Source organism: Ovis canadensis, chromosome 12 (assembly GCF_042477335.2).
Source record: "Ovis canadensis isolate MfBH-ARS-UI-01 breed Bighorn chromosome 12, ARS-UI_OviCan_v2, whole genome shotgun sequence".
NCBI classification, from domain to species: Eukaryota; Metazoa; Chordata; class Mammalia; order Artiodactyla; family Bovidae; genus Ovis; species Ovis canadensis.
Window position 1 is genome coordinate 45,210,873 of NC_091256.1, and position 17,581 is coordinate 45,228,453.

A 17,581-nucleotide genomic window follows, 5' to 3' on the forward strand; every position below is an offset into this window, starting at 1 on the left:
TTTTTGTTTTTTTTTTTTGCTTTGAAAATTGGAAGTGGAACATAATGGTTAAGAGGATATAGTCAGCAATCATCCTACCCAGGCCCCATCAGTCACTAACCCTTGGACACATTACTTAAACTTCTTTATGTCTCAGTTTCTTCATCCCCCAGATGGGAATAATTACAGTACCTGCTTCTACAAATTCTTGTGAACATTAATTAATGCAGTAAATCTTAACCTAGTGCTTGACACAAAATAAGCCCTCAATTGAACATTGTTCAGTTAAAGTATTAATGGTAGTAGTATAATTACTCTATTGACAGATGTCAAAGGGTAATAACTGACTTGAATGCAAATCTATTTTTCCATTAGGCCTTTTGCATCTTAGCCATTTCATTTTCAATCATCTGGCTTCCTACCGTGTGTTTTTGAGGACAGTGTCAGGGTCTTTTCATCCATGAGCTCCCTACTTCTTCGTTCACATCTTATGTTTTTCCTTTTTGTCTTCATGCACTCTGGCTCCTTTCTTCTCTGATGGTTTCTTCCTCTCTAGGCCAGTATCAAGACGTATTGAGCCATGGACAAGTGTGCCTTTCTGTCACTGTAGGTGTCCTTGCTGACAGGGCCAGAGTGGAGCATAGAGCGAAGAGTATCTTCACCTCTTCTCCAGGCAAAGTTCAGATCTCAAGCCACGCTGACCTTCCCTCTAGTGCAGCAGCTTCTGTTTTTTAGCATCACTCTACTTGTTGCTCCCATAGACCCAAAGGCTGTGGAGAACCTTCACAGATAAGACCAGGACCTAACCTAGTGCTGTGCAATGCATATGAGCTGAGACAGACCTGAGTTTAAATCCCTTCTGTGTAGCATTCTGTCCACCTGCGTGACATCTGGCCACTAGGAGCCTGGCTCTCTTCATCTCCAAAATTCAGATCATGCCTGTCTTAGTGTCTCTTTGAGATAATGATGTATAATATTATCTGTGAATGTACTTTTAAACTTTAATATACAAAGAAAGGATAATTGCTACAATAATAACCTTTCTAATGCTATACTGCCACTCTCCATAAAGAAAAGCATAGTTGTTCTTTGCTTAATACAATTATAGACCAGGAATTAATGAGGCTTTAATCTGAACTTTCTAGATTTACACAAACAGGGATCTGCTATTGTCAACTCAGACTCATCATTATAGTCTCTGCAGTTGTTGTCTTGTAAAATTGATTGAAAAGTTAATGTAGGGCTTTCCTGGTGGTCCAGTGGTTAAGAATCCACCTGCCAGTGCAGGGGACACAGGTTAGATCCCTGGTCCAGGAAGATCCCACATGCTGAGGGGCAACTAAGCACTTGCACCTCCATTACTGAAGCCCACATGATCTAGGGCCCATGTGCCACAACTACTGAAGCCCACAGCTAGAGCCATATTCCACAACAAGAGAAGTCACTGCAATGAGAAGTCCCCACTCACCGCAACGAGACAAAGCCTGTGTGCAGCAGTGAGGACCCAGTGCAACCAAAAATAAATAGATTAAATAAATGAATAATTAAAATATTTTTTTTAAAAAATTAGTGTAATTGAAACACCTGGTGACAAAAAATAAGAAAGTATTCAAAAACTGAAAGCAACATCAAAAAGACAAAAGAGACAGCTTCCAGGGGCCTCCATTGGCAATATATACAACAATTTGAGCATCTCAATGAGTAAGGGCAGTAATAGACTATAACACTTTGAATTTAAAGAAAAGAATCCATAATTGCATACTGATAAACTGAATATCTTTTTATTTATTTTTTTTTTTAATTTTTAGTTTTTTATTTTTTTAATTTTAAAATCTTTAATTCTTACATGCATTCCCAAACATGAACCCCCCTCCCACCTCCCTCCCCAGAACATCTTTCTGGGTCATCCCCATGCACCAGCCCCAAGCATGCTGCATCCTGCGTCAGACATAGACTGGCGATTCAATTCACATGATAGTATACATGTTAGAATGTCATTCTCCCAAATCATCCCACCCTCTCCCTCTCCCTCTGAGTCCAAAAGTCCGTTATACACATCTGTGTCTCTTTCCCTGTCTTGCATACAGGGTCGTCATTGCCATCTTCCTAAATTCCATATATATGTGTTAGTATACTGTATTGGTGTTTTTCTTTCTGGCTTACTTCACTCTGTATAATCGGCTCCAGTTTCATCCATCTCATCAGAACTGATTCAAATAGAAGGAACATATCTCAACATAATAAAAGCTATTTATGACAAACCCACAGCAAACATTATCCTCAATGGTGAAAAATTGAAAGCATTTCCCCTAAAGTCAGGAACAAGACAAGGGTGTCCACTTTCACCGCTACTATTCAACATAGTTCTGAATATCTTTTTAAATGTAAAAAGATGTGATGGGACATGAAAAAAAATTTCCTTACAAAATACTTCCAACAAACATATATAAAAATGATAGACAGTTATTAACAGAAGACCTACAAGACCTTTTAGAACTAACAAACACCCAAAAAAGATGTCCTTTTCATTGTAGAGGACTGGAATGCAAAAGTAGGAAGTCAAGAAATACCTGGAGTAACAGGCAAATTTGGCCATGAAGTACAGAGTGAAGCAGGGCAAAGGCTAATAGAGTTTTGCCAAGAGGATGCACTGGTCATAACAAACACTCTCTTCCAACAACACAAGAGAAGACTCTACACATGGACATCACCAGATGATCAACACCGAAATCAGATTGATTATATTTTTTTCAAAGATGGAGAAGCTCTATACAGTCAGCGAACACCAAGACTGTGAGCTGACTGTGGCTCAGATCATGAGCTCCTTATTGCCAAATTCAGACTGAAATTGAAGAAAGTAGGGAAAACCACTAGACCATTCAGGTAAGACCTAAATCAAATCCCTTATGATTATACAGTGGAAGTGACAAATAGATTTAAGGGACTAGATCTGATAGAGTGCCTGATGAACAATGGACGGAGGTTCATGACATTGTACAGGAGACAGGGATCAAGACCATCCCCATGGAAAAGAAATGCAAAAAAGCAAAACGGCTGTCTGGGGAGGCCTTACAAATAGCTTGAAAAGAAGAGAAGTGAAAAGCAAAGGAGAAAAGGAAAGATATAAGCATCTGAATGCAGAGTTCCAAAGAACAGCAAGAAGAGATAAGAAAGCCTTCATCAGTGATCAATTGAAAGAAACAGAGGAAAACAACAGAATGGGAAATACTAGAGATCTCTACAAGAAAATTAGAGATACCAAGGGAACATTTCATGCAAAGATAGACTCAATAAAGGACAGAAATGGTCTGGACCTAACAGAAGCAGAAGATATTAAGAAGAGGTGGCAAGAATACACAGAAGAACTGTACAAAAAAGAGCTTCAAGACCCAGATAATCATGATGGTGTGATCATTCACCTAGAGCCAGGCATCCTGGAATGTGAAGTCAAGTGGGCCTTAGAAAGCATCACTGCGAACAAAGCTAGGGGAGGTGATGGAATTCCAGTTGAGCTATTTCAAATCCTGAAAGATAATGCCGTGAAAGTGCTGCACGAAATATGCCAGCAAATTTGGGAAACTCAGCAGTGGCCACAGGACTGGAAAAGGTCAGTTTTCATTCCAATCCCAAAGAAGAGCAATGCCAAAGATTGCTCAAACTACCACACAATTGCACTCATCTCACATGTTAGTAAAATAATGCTCAAAATTCTCCAAGCCAGGCTTCAGCAATATGTGAACCGTGAACTTCCTGATGTTCAAGCTGGCTTTAGAAAAGGCAGAGGAACCAGAGATCAAATTGTCCACATTTCCAAGATCATCGAAAAAGCAAGAGAGTTCCAGAAAAACATCTATTTCTGCTTTCTTGACTATGCCAAAGCCTTTGACTGTGTGGATCACAATAAACTGGAAAATTCTGAAAGAGATGGGAATACCAGACCACCTGACCTGTCTCTTGAGAAACCTATATGCCGGTCAGGAAACAACAGTTAGAACTGGACATGGAACAACAGACTGGTTCCAAATAGGAAAAAGAGTACGTCAAGGCTGTATATTGTCGCCCTGCTTATTTAATTTCTATGCAGAGTACATCATGAGAAATGCTAGACTGGAAGAAACACAAGCTGGAATCAAGATTGCTGGGAGAAATGTCAATAAGCTCAGATATGCAGATGACACCACCCTTATGGCAGAAAGTGAAGAGGAACTAAAAAGCCTCTTGATGAAGGTGAAAGAGGAGAGTGAAAAAGTTGGCTTGCAGCTCAACATTCAGAAAGCTAAGATCATGGCATCTGGTCCCATCACTTAATGGGAAATAGATGGGGAAACAGTGGAAACAGTGTCAGACTTTATTTTTTGGGGCTCCGAAATCACTGCAGATGGTGATTGCAGCCATGAAATTGAAAGACACTTACTCCTTGGAAGATAAGTTATGACCAACCTAGATAGTATATTGAAAAGCAGAGATATTACTTTGCCGACTAAGGTCTGTCTAGTCAAGGCTATGATTTTTCCAGTAGTCATGTATGGATGTGAGAGTTGGACTGTGAAGAAGGCTGAGCGCCGAAGAATTGATGCTTGTGAACTGTGGTACTGGAGAAGACTCTCGAAAGTCCCTTGGACTGCAAGGAGCTCCAACCAGTCCATCCTAAAGGAGATCATCCCTGGGTGTTCATTGGAAGGACTGAGGCTAAAGCTGAAACTCCAGTAGTTCAGCCACCTCATGCAAAGAGTTGACTCATTGCAAAAGACCCTGATGCTTGGAGCAATCGGGGGCAGGAGGAGGAGGAGGGGATAACAGAGGATGAGATGGCTGGATGGGATCACCAACTCGATGGACATGAGTTTGAGTGAACTCTGGGAGTTGGTGATGAACAGGGAGGCCTGGCGTGCTGTGATTCATGGGGTTGCAAAGAGTCAGACGCCACTGAGTGATTGAACTTAACTGAAATTGAACTGATAATAAAAATAGATTCAGAAAGAAATCATAAATGGATGGAAGCCAAATCAGTGAGTAAAATGTTGGGAAAGAAAGTATTTGTGCCATCTGAAGTCACCTCTGCACAAATCACTTATTAACTATAGAGGAAGGATGGTCCTGCTCAAATGAAAAATCTAACAGACACCCCTTTCATCAAGTGATAAAACTTAACATCAACAGTAGTGGGACTGCCCAAAATCATGTGCTACCTCATATGACACACTTAGAAGGACACATTATGTATGTACCATTCCTACCAAAAATACTTATCCTAAATATACTTATGTGGTAACAACCAAGCAAATCAAATCCAGGAGTATTTAGCAAAACAACTGACTTGGGCTCTTCTGAATTGTCAACATCGTGGTAAACAAAACAGGAATAGGCTAGGGAACTCTCTTAAACTAAAGAGACACGACAACTAAGTGTGATGAGTAAACATTGATTGGATCTTGGATCAAAAAAAAAAAAGAAACAGAAGACATTATTGGAACATTTGTGGAATTTTAAATATTAGGTAATAGGACTATAAAAGTGGCACAGTGTTAAAGAATCTGCCTACCAATGCAAATGTGGGTTCAATCCCTGGGTCAGGAAGGTCTTCTGGAGTAGGAAATGGCAACCTGCTTCAATATTCTTGCCAGAAAAGGCCCATGGAGGAAGGAGCCTGGAGGGCTACAGTCCATGGTGGTCACAAAGAGTCAGACACATCTGAGTGACTGAGAATGCACACAATGTTATGGTTACTGTGTGATAATTTTATTTTATTTAGAAACCTGGTCTCCTTGTTAGAAATGCATACTCAAGATTGAGAGAATTATCTCAATGTCTGTAACATTACTCTCAAATGGTTTACTAAAAATTGTATATGTATAGCATATATAATATTCTTTCTTGAAATATAGTATTCACTATACTATTCTTGCAACTTTTTTGTGGACTTCAAATGTTTCAAAATTGGCTAAAAATTGTTATGGCAAATCCCCAATTACTTTAATATTCAGCTATGTTCTTCCCTATGCCAGATTAAGAATGATTTGGATCCTGTTAGTCAGCCAGGCCTATCTGGTATCCTTTCTGCCGTCTTTCTCAAGTAAACTCACCTTGACCCAATTCTTGGAAAAAATGAAATGTCAACTAAAATAAAAAATGCACAGCGTGAGAGCTGTGAGTTTCATTTGTTTTCAAAGACTTATTGAGGACTATAGCCCAGGAGACAGCCTCTCAGATAGCTCTGAGGAAATGCTCCAAAGAGGTAGGGAAGAGGCCAGTATATGTGTGATTTTGGCTAAGAAATGTGTGTCATCCAGCATACATTTTGATAGAAGGTTGCTGCTAGTCATGAGGAACAGATACCACAGTTAATGATTTTAGTGCTTTTCCAAAATGGAAAAGCAAGAGTCTTGGAAAATGCAAAAGTCTGGCTTCATAAAAACCTTCTGAAATATGCCTATCTAATGACCTGTTTGCCTATTTCCCCAGGGCACAAAGTGCCTCATCCTGATCTTCACCTTGAGCTCCTTTCAGGATGTAATGTAGGGCAGGGAATCCATCCTTGTAGAACCAGATGGTGAGTAACACTCCTTCTGTTTACAGAAAAATATATCTCACTTATATTTAAGCCAGCTCAAGAGATCTGTATCAACTATTTCCACATCCAGCACTGGCCACTGAATCTTCCATATGAGTAGCAGGACATCTTCTACCTCAGTCTCAGAGACTCCAAGGTACTTCTGGAAGGTTAACATTTGCCTTGTCAATCCTGGGCTTTAATTATAGCCAGATGACCCACAGAAAGGGTACAATGCCGGTATCATTTTATTTTTGAGTGCAAAACTAATTGTATTGATGATTTGTGGCCATCTGTTCAGCTTCATTGATTATGCTATCAGATAGCCAAGATCTAAAGAATGAATGTCAATGAATTAACTGTAAAGCACCTGTGTAGGTCATCACCTCATAATAACAATCTGTTATACTCACACATGAAATAAAGTTCACATTCTCTCTGAAAATATCAAGTAGGTCCCAGATATAAGATTCTTTTAACCAATATGTGTAGACTGTTTTTAGTAACTGTGTTATATCAGTTTGAGAACTTGGAGAAATTTTTTAAAATTATGTTTTCAGACTGTAAATTACTTTAAAAATTTATCTATTATTTAGTGCTCACTATGAAGCAAGCAATGTTCGAGCACTTTCTTTACATTGATTATCTCCTCTAAAAAAAAAATAACTTTTTTTTCCAAAAGTGGAAATACATTTTAAGAGGTTAGTCATCTGTCCAAGGTTACATAGGTAATAGCTGGCAGAGCTGAGTTTTGTCTACCTTATTCAAAATCTTTTTGTCTTAAATATTTCTCTATAATAACAGCAAAGTCATATGTATGTGAAAATATAATTTATAAGGATTCTTGTGCTTATCAATACGAGCACATGTGCCACATTTTAAATAAAGTTAGCAGATGCTAGGGTTGGTTCCCTTTTTTGTAGCTTATAGAACTACAACTATTTCTTTGAGAAGGTTAGATATTGTTCCTGAACTGAAAGAGAAATGTTGATGATCACATTAAGTTTGGAAAGTAAAATGCATACTATTACTAACAGCAGCTATAATTCTACTGTAAAAATCTATTAACAATATAAATTTATTCCATCTAAATTCCCTGGACTCACCATTTCAGTCATTTGTAGTTGTCTCTCAGTACCATCAAAAGAGGCATAAAACAGATTTTTGCTGTCTGTGTCTCTATATATTCAACTTTTCCCCTGTTATTAGGTGTCAGAAATAGTGCTATGCCTTTGGGCATAATTCACTTAGAAAAGGCATGCAGGAGTTCTGGGGATTTGCCCAAAGGTGAATTTCGATGATTTCTGCCCACTTTTTTCCTTGCTTGAGAAAGAAGAGTATAACAGCGCTGCTATCCATGGAACTGAGCTCTGTGTGTATGTTATTTCGATTCGAGCCCCTGTAGAGCAGCTAGCTGTTGGTTGTTAAAGACAATACAACGATAGGTCACAAAAGTAAGTCCAGTCATTTCAAGGCTGGTTTCCAAAGACCTTTTCTAGGAGCATATAGGAGACAAGTGGTGAGTTACAGAAGCAACAGTCAAGTTCTCCAGGTAAAATGAGAGAGGAGGAAAGTGAGGTGAGCAGAGTTTCCCCAGAATTCATTACCAAACATAGGTGTGGTCTCCAGACCTTTGGTGGTGTCTCTATTTTTATATTTAGTATAAATTCATTATTTACTTTTCTATTTAGTAAAAACCAAATAATAATGATAAATATGCCCTTCTTCGACTTCCAGGAAATTTCACTCTTCTTTTCCAGTCTTTCCAACAATTTCTTGTCTTCTTCACCCGCCCCACTTTCTCTGGATGTTTTCTAGATGTTCTCTAGATGTGATTTGTTGTTCTTTAGTTGCTCAGTCATGTCTCTTTGCGATCCCATGGACTGCAGCACACCAGGCTTCCTTGTCCTTCACTATCTCTTGGAGTTTGCGCAGACTCTTGTCCATTGAGTCAGTGATGCCATCCAAACATCTCATATTCTGTTCTCCCCTTCTCCTCCTGCCTTTCAGTCTTTCCCAGCACTAAGGTCTTTGCCAATGAGTCAGCTCTGCACATCAGGTGGCTAAAGTATTGGAGCTTCAGCTTCAGCATCAGTCCTTCCAATGAATATTCAGGACTGATTTCCATTAGGATTGACTGATTTGATCTTCTTGCTGTCTAAGGGATTCTCAAGAGTCTTCTCCAGCACCACAGTTCAGAAGCATCCATTCTTCAGTGCTTCTTCATGATCCAACTCTCACATCTGAATGTGACTATTGGCTAAATCATAGGTTTGACGATATGGACCTTTGTTGGTAAAGTGATGTCTCTGCTTTTTAATACACTGTCTAGGTTTGTTATAGCTTTCTTTCAAGAAGCAAGTGTCTTTTAATTTTGTGGCTCCAGTCACCATCCACAGCTATTTTGGAGCCCAAGAAAATAAAATCTGTCACTGTTTCCATTTTTTCCCCATCTTTTTGCCATGCATTGATGGGACCAGATGCCATGATCTTAGCTAGATGTCATGATCTTAGCTAGATGTGATTAGATGTTTTTCATATTAGGCTTTGACCCAGTTCCCATCTCTTAAAAATCTCTCTTGATAATCTTATCTACTTCTAAGACTTCAATAATGGGAAAAAAAACTTTTAAGAATGTGTTTGAAGTAGAAAAAAAAAAGGAATAGATGATATATTATGTATCTGATAGTACTTCTTTTTTGTGCCATAGACACTATTAGTAGTCTGCTGAAGCCAATGGACTCCTTTCATGAATAATGTTTTAAATGCATAAGTTGAAATACATAGGATTCCAAAGAAAACCAGTAACATTAAAATAAATTTATCCAAAATATTTTGTAAAATGTGGTATAGTAATTCCTAATTAAATGTGGTAATTAAATTAATTAAATTTAAAATGTGGTATAGTATACTACATAGTCAAGAAATAAGAAGATCTGATGAGTCCCATAATTTCAAAGTAGTGATAAATATTAATACTTGGAGATGTCAGTAGTAGTAATAGTACCATGGTATGAAAATTTTTCATGATAGCAGAATCACAGGTTCTTTTAATGTTCCTGTCATTTTTTGCCTATGTCTGTAACTGAGGGGAATGTTAAATTTCAGTTAGAGATGAAGGAGAATAAAGATCAAGCTCACAGGTCACCCTAAATTCTATTCATGCATCCAAGATTAAGAATATCTGGTCTAAAGATTTCTAAAAGAAATTGGGAATCCGTATTGTATGCCTACCAGAAACCATGTGTGTGCTATGAAGAGAGGGGTGGTGCAGAACCACTTATAACTGTACAGGTACTCTATATCCATTGCTGTGTATGTTTGGTTTATCAGGCCTTCTTGACTCTTTTCTTTGTCTTTCTCAGCATGACTTTTATATTGAAGTAAAATTGAAACTACTGAGTACTATTTGTTAAATGATGTTCTATTTTTATTTTGTTTATTGGGATTCTTTTTTTGTTTGATTTTAGAATATATTCCTTAGTTGTAGGGGGGACTGAAATTGCTGATTAACTGGAATCATTTCTTCATGCTATGTCTAGCTACTGTTAATATAGATAATTGGACTTTTAAGTGTGGATAGAATTAAGATATCCAACTTCAGCATCTTACCTTCAAAGGCTTTGACCTGGATAAAAATATCCCATCTCCACCTTTTTGACCCTCTGCCGCTTTGGCTTCCCAAACACTGCATTCTCCTGGACCTCTCTTGTCTTCCTTACTCTTTCGGTCACTTCTGAATCTTCTCATCTGCTTCACACCCTACTAACCAGAAAAATGTAGGCATTCCTCCTACATTAGATCATGAGCTAGTTTTCTCTTCTTTTTTGCCTTGATAATCTCTCTCAATCATGCTCCTTGTCAGTTTCAATGGACCTTTTACTGATTGTCATCTTCTTTCAATGGTATACAGGTATGCTGTCAGAGTTAGACCCCTAAAATGTACTTGGTCACTCTCAAAAGCATCACAATTAAGTCCAAGGTTCTCTTCTTGATTCACAACCTCTACAGTGTGATCCCTATAGATGTTTCCATTCTTCTCCACGTGGCAAGCCCCTGCCACAACTCTTCCACCTCACACTCCCCTTGGCCACCCGACTCTCAAGTATCCAAACACACCATGTTTTAAAATTCCTCCTCCTTCCTAGAATATCTTTCTCTTCCAGCTCACCTGTAAAAATAATTCTATCTTTGCAAACTCAAGTCCCACTTTCTTCAGTTCCAGATGCTCGTAACTTAATTATTTTTTCCTTTCTTCTCATGCTCCAGTGGAACTTTAGATGGTGCATTATCCATCTAATTAATCCTTACTCTTGTTTTGCCACTTCTTAAAGTCTACTTTCTGTTTAAGTCATTACATATGAGACAAGCTCTTTCACTGGATTATAAATTCCAGAGAACTAAAGAGTTTTGTTGTAGTCCTTTCTGTGTTGTGTACAGTGAGTGATTTGCTTTTGCTGCTCCTAAGGGCTCCAAAAAATTTTAAATTCAATTGTGGGTAGTGGTTGGGTGATTGAACCCTAAATTTGTGGATGTCTGCAAGACATATAGCTAAACCTTATTTGGGCTTGATATTCATCAAATACATAGACATTTTACTATGAGTATTGTTTTTGTTTCCAAAACTGGCTAAATGGAACGAGTCTTATTAAGAGACACAGTTAACAGATTTATTGAGAAGTTTTGGATTCTATATTGGAAGCTGAAATTCATTCTATTTCTCAAGCCCTAATTATGTATCCAACTCTAAGGATACCTAGCTTTGAATAAAAAAGATCTTTGTTCTGGAAGGGCTTATAGATATCTTCATAAGAGTTTGGAGCTTCCCATCAAGAGTTGCAGGAGAATTTATGTTTCTTAAACTGGAAAAAAAAAATTGTTTTTCCCTTTATTGAAATGTTATGTGTCACCTGGGCTAACTCAGAAGTGAAACCACACAATACCAAGGGAAGCCATAGTGTACACTTTGTCAAGAAATGAGGAAGTAGTGATATAAAAAGAGAAGACACGTTTATTCGGATAATACTGGTTGTAGTTTAGTCTCTGGAAGCCCATTCTGCCATGGTTGTAGTGCTCAGTTGTGGGTGACTCTTTGTGATCCCATGAACTGTAGGCCACCAGTCTCCTCTGTCCATGGAATTTTCCAAGCAAGAACACTGTAGTAGGTTGCCATATCCTTCTCCAGGGGATCTTCCCCAACCAGGGATCGAACTCGATCTTCTACATCGGCAAGCAGATTCTTTACCACTGAGCCACCAGGGAAGCCCCTGCAGTTTATTTAGGGCTTGGTTATTGCTATTATTTTATACATTCCCTATCTCCAACTTTAACAAATCCCTGCAACAGGCAAGTTTTAAAATTTCCTTCTTAGTATCATTTTATGTCTTAGGCTGCAAAGCGTTAACAGAGGTTCTAAGCGATAGTAATAGCATTTACTATTTTTATTTTCTGGTAGTAATAAACCTAACAACATTTTTGTTTCTGAACTAGTTCTATTATATGTTCAACATTATACTAGAAACTAGAGATATGCAAAATTAATTTATGGTCTTAAGTAGCTCACAGAAGTAGTATCTTTTTAAAAAATAGCATTACTGTAAGGGGAAAAAAGAAATATTACTAGAGGAAGATGTTTGTGTAGGATACTCTGGATTTTTTCCCAAGGCTAGTTGGACACTAGACGTTAGGGATATATACCATGATTTTCTGAAATATGAGTGCTAACTGGGGAGAAGCAGAGCATAAACTCAGAACACAGTAGATTAGTATAGGGGAAATATTAAAATCCTTTGATGAAAAATGTAAATTATGAGGAACATATACTTTCAGAAAGAGTAAAGAATATTTTTCAGATGTCTCTGTATGTATGTGTAAAGATCTGTGGCTTCAAATTTGACTAGATTTTGTTTGTTTGTTTTTCAAAATCTTTTCTAAGAATTGCCCTGGTGGAAAATATTCCTGAAGGCCTTAACTATTCAGAAAATGCACCATTTCACTTATCACTTTTCCAAGGCTGGATGAATTTACTCAGCATGGCCAAAAAGTCTGTTGACATAGTATCTTCCCATTGGGATCTCAACCACAGTCATCCATCAGCATGTCAGGTAAGCTGCATCCTCTAATGTGTGTGATGATTTGACTTTTGTGCATTTTATACCCTGCAATATTCTTGCTTCCGCTCCTCAAGATTAAGTTCATTTTTTCTATCTATACCCATAGTTCATGTTCATTATTACATTTATATGTATGTGCCATTGTTAATCAACGGTTGCTCAGTTTCTACTAGAATGCCAGGTTTTCAGGGGCAAAATCACATCTCATCCTTTAAAGAAGAGGCTCTTTATGCTGTATCGGACAACCTCAGGGATGTCGTCCCATTGTGGTGTCTGTTGATGGCACACTGCAGAATTCTACTTTGCACAACCTGCATGTTTTTTCAGCTGTAATTCTGTAACTGCTTGCTGAGGCATTTATTTGGTTCACTGGTTTCTTAATTTGTCTTTGTGGCACAGAGCCAACTTTTTAAATAGTGGAGTCACACTTTCCGGTATAGCTGTATATTCTTGACTGTCGTATTTGGGTGAATAGGAGAAAGAAGTTTACTAGTTATAGGAACAACCTTTAAAAAACTGACTAAATGATTGAAATGATTTCTGAATGAAATGCTATCCTGGAGATATGAAAATAATCCAGGTAATTGTTCATGTGTTTTCCTTTTGTCAGTACAACCTTGATAGCACTGAGCTATCAAGTGTATGACCTTTGGCCTAAATTTAAATTAGTCATGAGTCCACATGTGTATGTGCTAAGCTGATTCAGTCATGTCCAAATCTTTGCGATCCTATGGACTGTAGCCCGTCAGTTTCCTCTGTCCATTGGATTCTCCAAACAACGATAGTGAAGTGGGTTGCCATGCCCTCCTCCAAGGGATCTTCCCAATCCAGGGATCGGACCCTCACCTCTTATGTCTCCTGCGTTGGCAGCTGTGTTCTTTAACACTAGCCCCACCTGAGAAGCCCCATGAGTCCACAGCAGTTTTGAAAGCCAGCCTGACACATCACCAGTTTTCCGAACTTGGAGAACAGGGAATGTTTGTAGATTGGGACCTAGTTGTGCTTCCCAGGAGTACTTTCCTAATCTACTGTTCTCAGAAACTCATTGCTCCACCCCCTATGCTTTTCTTTCTTTTTCATAAGAAAATAAGTCTGTGTTTGCTTCAGACTTATTTTCTTAGTTGACTTTCTGCCAGTAGAAATCTAAGCCCAAGAGACCTCTTTTTATTTTAAACCATCAATGTCCCTTTTTAAGTAGTTCAAAATGGAACAGCCCCTTAAAAACTTTCTATGTATTCAGTGATAATCCACTCTATTAGCAAAAAGCTAATAACTCACAGGTGGGTCTTTTTCCACCGTGGATGGTGAGTCAAGATTCTTCAGATCCTCACTGTTCTCACTTCCAGGAGTCCTTTTGTCTGAGACGGTCTGTCACCTCCCACTTTTAATCCATCAGAGGACTCAGTGTGCACTGTTACAGCCACAATTTTGATTTGCTCTTTACCCTGCAGCCATTTCTCACTTTGAGAATGTTTTACTAAACTGAGAGACTGTCCTAGATTTTCTGCATTTCTCTCAAAGTTCTGCATGAAAACGAACTAATTCCTTCTTATCATGTACCGCCAAAGCTTTGATAACCTGCCTGAACAATCACGTTAGCCGGATCTCCCAACCCATTCATCACGTTTTCTGTCTCCTGCTTTACAGCAGGCAGTAGCTTTGTCAAACTTTCTACCATTACTTTCTCAAGGACTTGAAAACAATTTCTTTCCTGTTCTTCCAGCCTTGAGTAACAGAATGAGATTCCAATCCATCTCACCACCCAGTCCCATAGCCAATGCCACATGCTGTAAATTTTCCCAGCAGTAGTCTCTGTTTAATTTTCTATGGTGGTTTCACAAACAACTCCAAAACTTGCTCATTATTGTTTCCTATGATTCTGTGAGTTGGCTGACAGTTCTTTGGCTCCAGTAGTGCTGGCTGGGATTACTTATTCAGTTGTGTGGAGGTAGGAGGGTAGCTGAGCCTGGGCTGACCGAGGGCCAGACAGGCTCATTCTCTACATATGGACACTCATCATTCAGTAATCTAAACCAAGGTTCTTATAGGGCAGTTGGATCCCGGGAAAGTGCAAATGAAAACTATAAGACCTCTTAATGCTTGGGCTCCTAGAACTTTACTACATTCTCTTAGTCTAAAACAGTCACATGGCCAGGGAAGAACAAGGGACTCCAGGAGGAGTATGCATGTTACAAGAATGGGAGGAACTGTTGACAGCCAAATTCCCAGGTGGTTTGTACACTTGCAAACCTTGGAAAAGAGCTGAACTACATCATTCCAACCTCTTGTTCTGTGAGCCCAGCGAACCCTTTCAGTGTTCAGACTCTGGGAGAAGATGGGTCATTAGAGAATGCCACGGCCTTTCTGCGTCATGGCCCGTAAAGTCACATTATGGTTAGTATTCAGTACTGCTCACAGGGCAGTGATGAAATGGATGAGTGAGGCTCCCAATCTGTTTTGCTTAACAGTGCCTAGCATGGTGCTTGATGCATGCTAAGTGTTCAGTAAATATTTGTTAAGTAGTAAATATTAAGTAAGGGCTTCCCCAGTGGCTCAGTGGTAAAGAACCCACCTGCCGATGCAAACGCGGGTTTGATCCCTAGATCAGAAAGATCCCCTGAAGAAGAAAATGGCAACCCACTCCAGTATTCTTGCCTGGAGAATTCCATGGACAGAGGAGCCAGGCCAGCTGCAGTCCATGAGGTCTCAAAGAGTCAGACACGACGGAGCGACTAGAGAACAACAGTAACAACAACCTGGTTATTATTGAGCTCACCCAGCAAACCTTTGGGAAGAGACCCTGGGTGTGAACTAGTATCTTCTGGTGGAGTCACTCTACTCCCGCCAGAGATGCCTTTTGACTGCCTCTCATTCCCCCAACAGCCCCAGGCTCCTTTACAGATTAACATCAGCTGGTTTTCTGCAGAGTTTTGAGCTAATTTCACTTTTTCCCTTTACAAGGAGAAGGCTGCATTTGCAGACATGAGGAATAGAGGGGCTTTACCTGCTTTGGAAATTAAATGGATTCAAGCAGAATGTGAGACTGATTGCATAAACAACTCTCCCTACTCCTGCCTGCTCCTGGCCCTGAGTACCGTGCCCTGTGAGAGGGGGTGAACAGGAGAAAGGCGAGAGGTTGACAGCAGTGTTCACAGGGTTCCTACTATAGATGCATGCAGCAGTGAGCAGTAGCTGGAAGTGAGATCATAGTTCCCTGACCAAGAATGGATCCCTGGTCACCCAGGTGTAAACCAGAATTCCTGTCCACTGGACCACGAAGGCCAGCAGCTAGGGCCTAAATCCCAAGTGCTTACCTGTCTTGAAAAGAAAATTCTGACAAGGAGGTGGAGGAAAAAGAGAAAATCAGAGTACAACACAGAAGGAAGCATGGGCAAACTCTGGAAGAGAGTTGCACCTTCGAAAAAAAAAATTTTTTTAGGTGATTTGATTTTTTCTTTTTTTTTATATAAATGTATTTATTTTAGTTGGAGGTTAATTACTTTACAATATTGTATTAGTTTCGCCATACATCAACATGAATCTGCCACAGGTATACACGTGTTCCCAATCCTGAACCCCTCTCCCTCCTCCCTCCCCATACCATCCCTCTGGCTTATCCCAGTGCACCAGCCCCAAGCGTCCTGTATCATGCATCAAACCTGGACTAGTGGTTCTTTTCATATATAATATTATACGTTTCAATGCCATTCTCCCAAATCATCCCACCCTCTCCCTCTCCCACAGAGTCCAAAAGACTGTTGTATACATCTGTGTCTCTTTTGCTGTCTCACATACAGGGTTATTGTTACCATCTTTCTAAATTCCATATATATGCATTAGTATACTGTATTGGTGTTTTTCTTTCTGGCTTACTTCACTCTGTATAGTAGGCTCCAGTTTCATCCACCTCATTAGAACTGATTCAAATGTATTCTTTTTAACGGCTGGGTAATACTCCATTGTGTATATGTACCACAGCTTTCTTATCCATTCGTCTGCTGATGGACATCTAGGTTGCTTCCATGTCCTGGCTATTATAAACAGTGCTGCAATGAGCATTGGGGTACATGTGTCTCTTTCAATTCTGGTTTCCTTGGTGTGTATGCCCAGCAGTGGGCTTGCTGGGTCATAAGGCAGTTCTATTTCCAGATTTTTAAGGAATCTCTGCACTGTTCTCCATAGTGGCTCTACTAGTTTGCATTCCCACCAAGAGTGTAAGAGGGTTCCCTTTTCTCCACACCCTCTCCAGCATTTATTGCTTGTAGACTTTTGGATCACAGCCATTCTGACTAGCGTGAAGTGGCACCTCATTGTGGTCTTGATTTGCATTTTTCTGGTAATGAGTGATGTTGAGCATCTTTTCATGTGTTTGTTAGCCATGTGTATGTCTTCTTTGGAGAAATGTCTATTTAGTTCTTTGGCCCATTTTTTGATTGGGTCGTTTTTTTTTCTGGAGTTGAGCTGCATAAGTTGCTTGTATATTTTTGAGGTTAGTTGTTTGTCAGTTGCTTCATTTGCTATTATTTTCTCCCATTCTGAAGGCTGTCTTTTTACCTTGCTTATAGTTTCCTTTGTTGTGCAGAAGCTTTTAAGTTTAATTAGGTCCCATTTGTTGATTTTTGCTTTTATTTCCACTATTCTGGGAGGTGGATCATAGAGGATCCTGCTGTGATTTATGTCGGAGAGTGTTTTGCCTATGTTCTCCTCTAGATAGTTTCTGGTTTTACGTTTAGATCTTTAATTCATTTTGAGTTTATTTTTGTGTATGGTGTTAGAAAGTATTCTAGTTTCATTCTTTTACAAGTGGTTGACCAGTTTTCCCAGCACCACTTGTTAAAGAGATTGTCTTTTCTCCATTGTATATTCTTGCCTCCTTTGTCAAAGATAAGCTGTCCATAGGTGTGTGGATTTATCTCTGGGCTTTCTATCTTGTTCCATT

At 39.2% G+C, this 17,581-nt stretch overlaps 1 protein-coding gene across 4 annotated transcripts in view; it reads left to right on the top strand.

Moving 5' to 3' along the window:
* The window catches only part of PLD5 (phospholipase D family member 5), a 409,978-nt gene that overhangs the window by 242,770 nt on the left and 149,627 nt on the right, over positions 1 to 17,581 (top strand). For all 4 annotated transcript variants that reach the window (XM_069545556.1, XM_069545552.1, XM_069545553.1 and 1 more), the window contains exon 3: positions 12,465 to 12,633. In XM_069545556.1, coding sequence (XP_069401657.1) covers positions 12,465 to 12,633 — 169 coding nt within the window. The remainder of the gene's footprint in view (positions 1 to 12,464; positions 12,634 to 17,581) is intronic.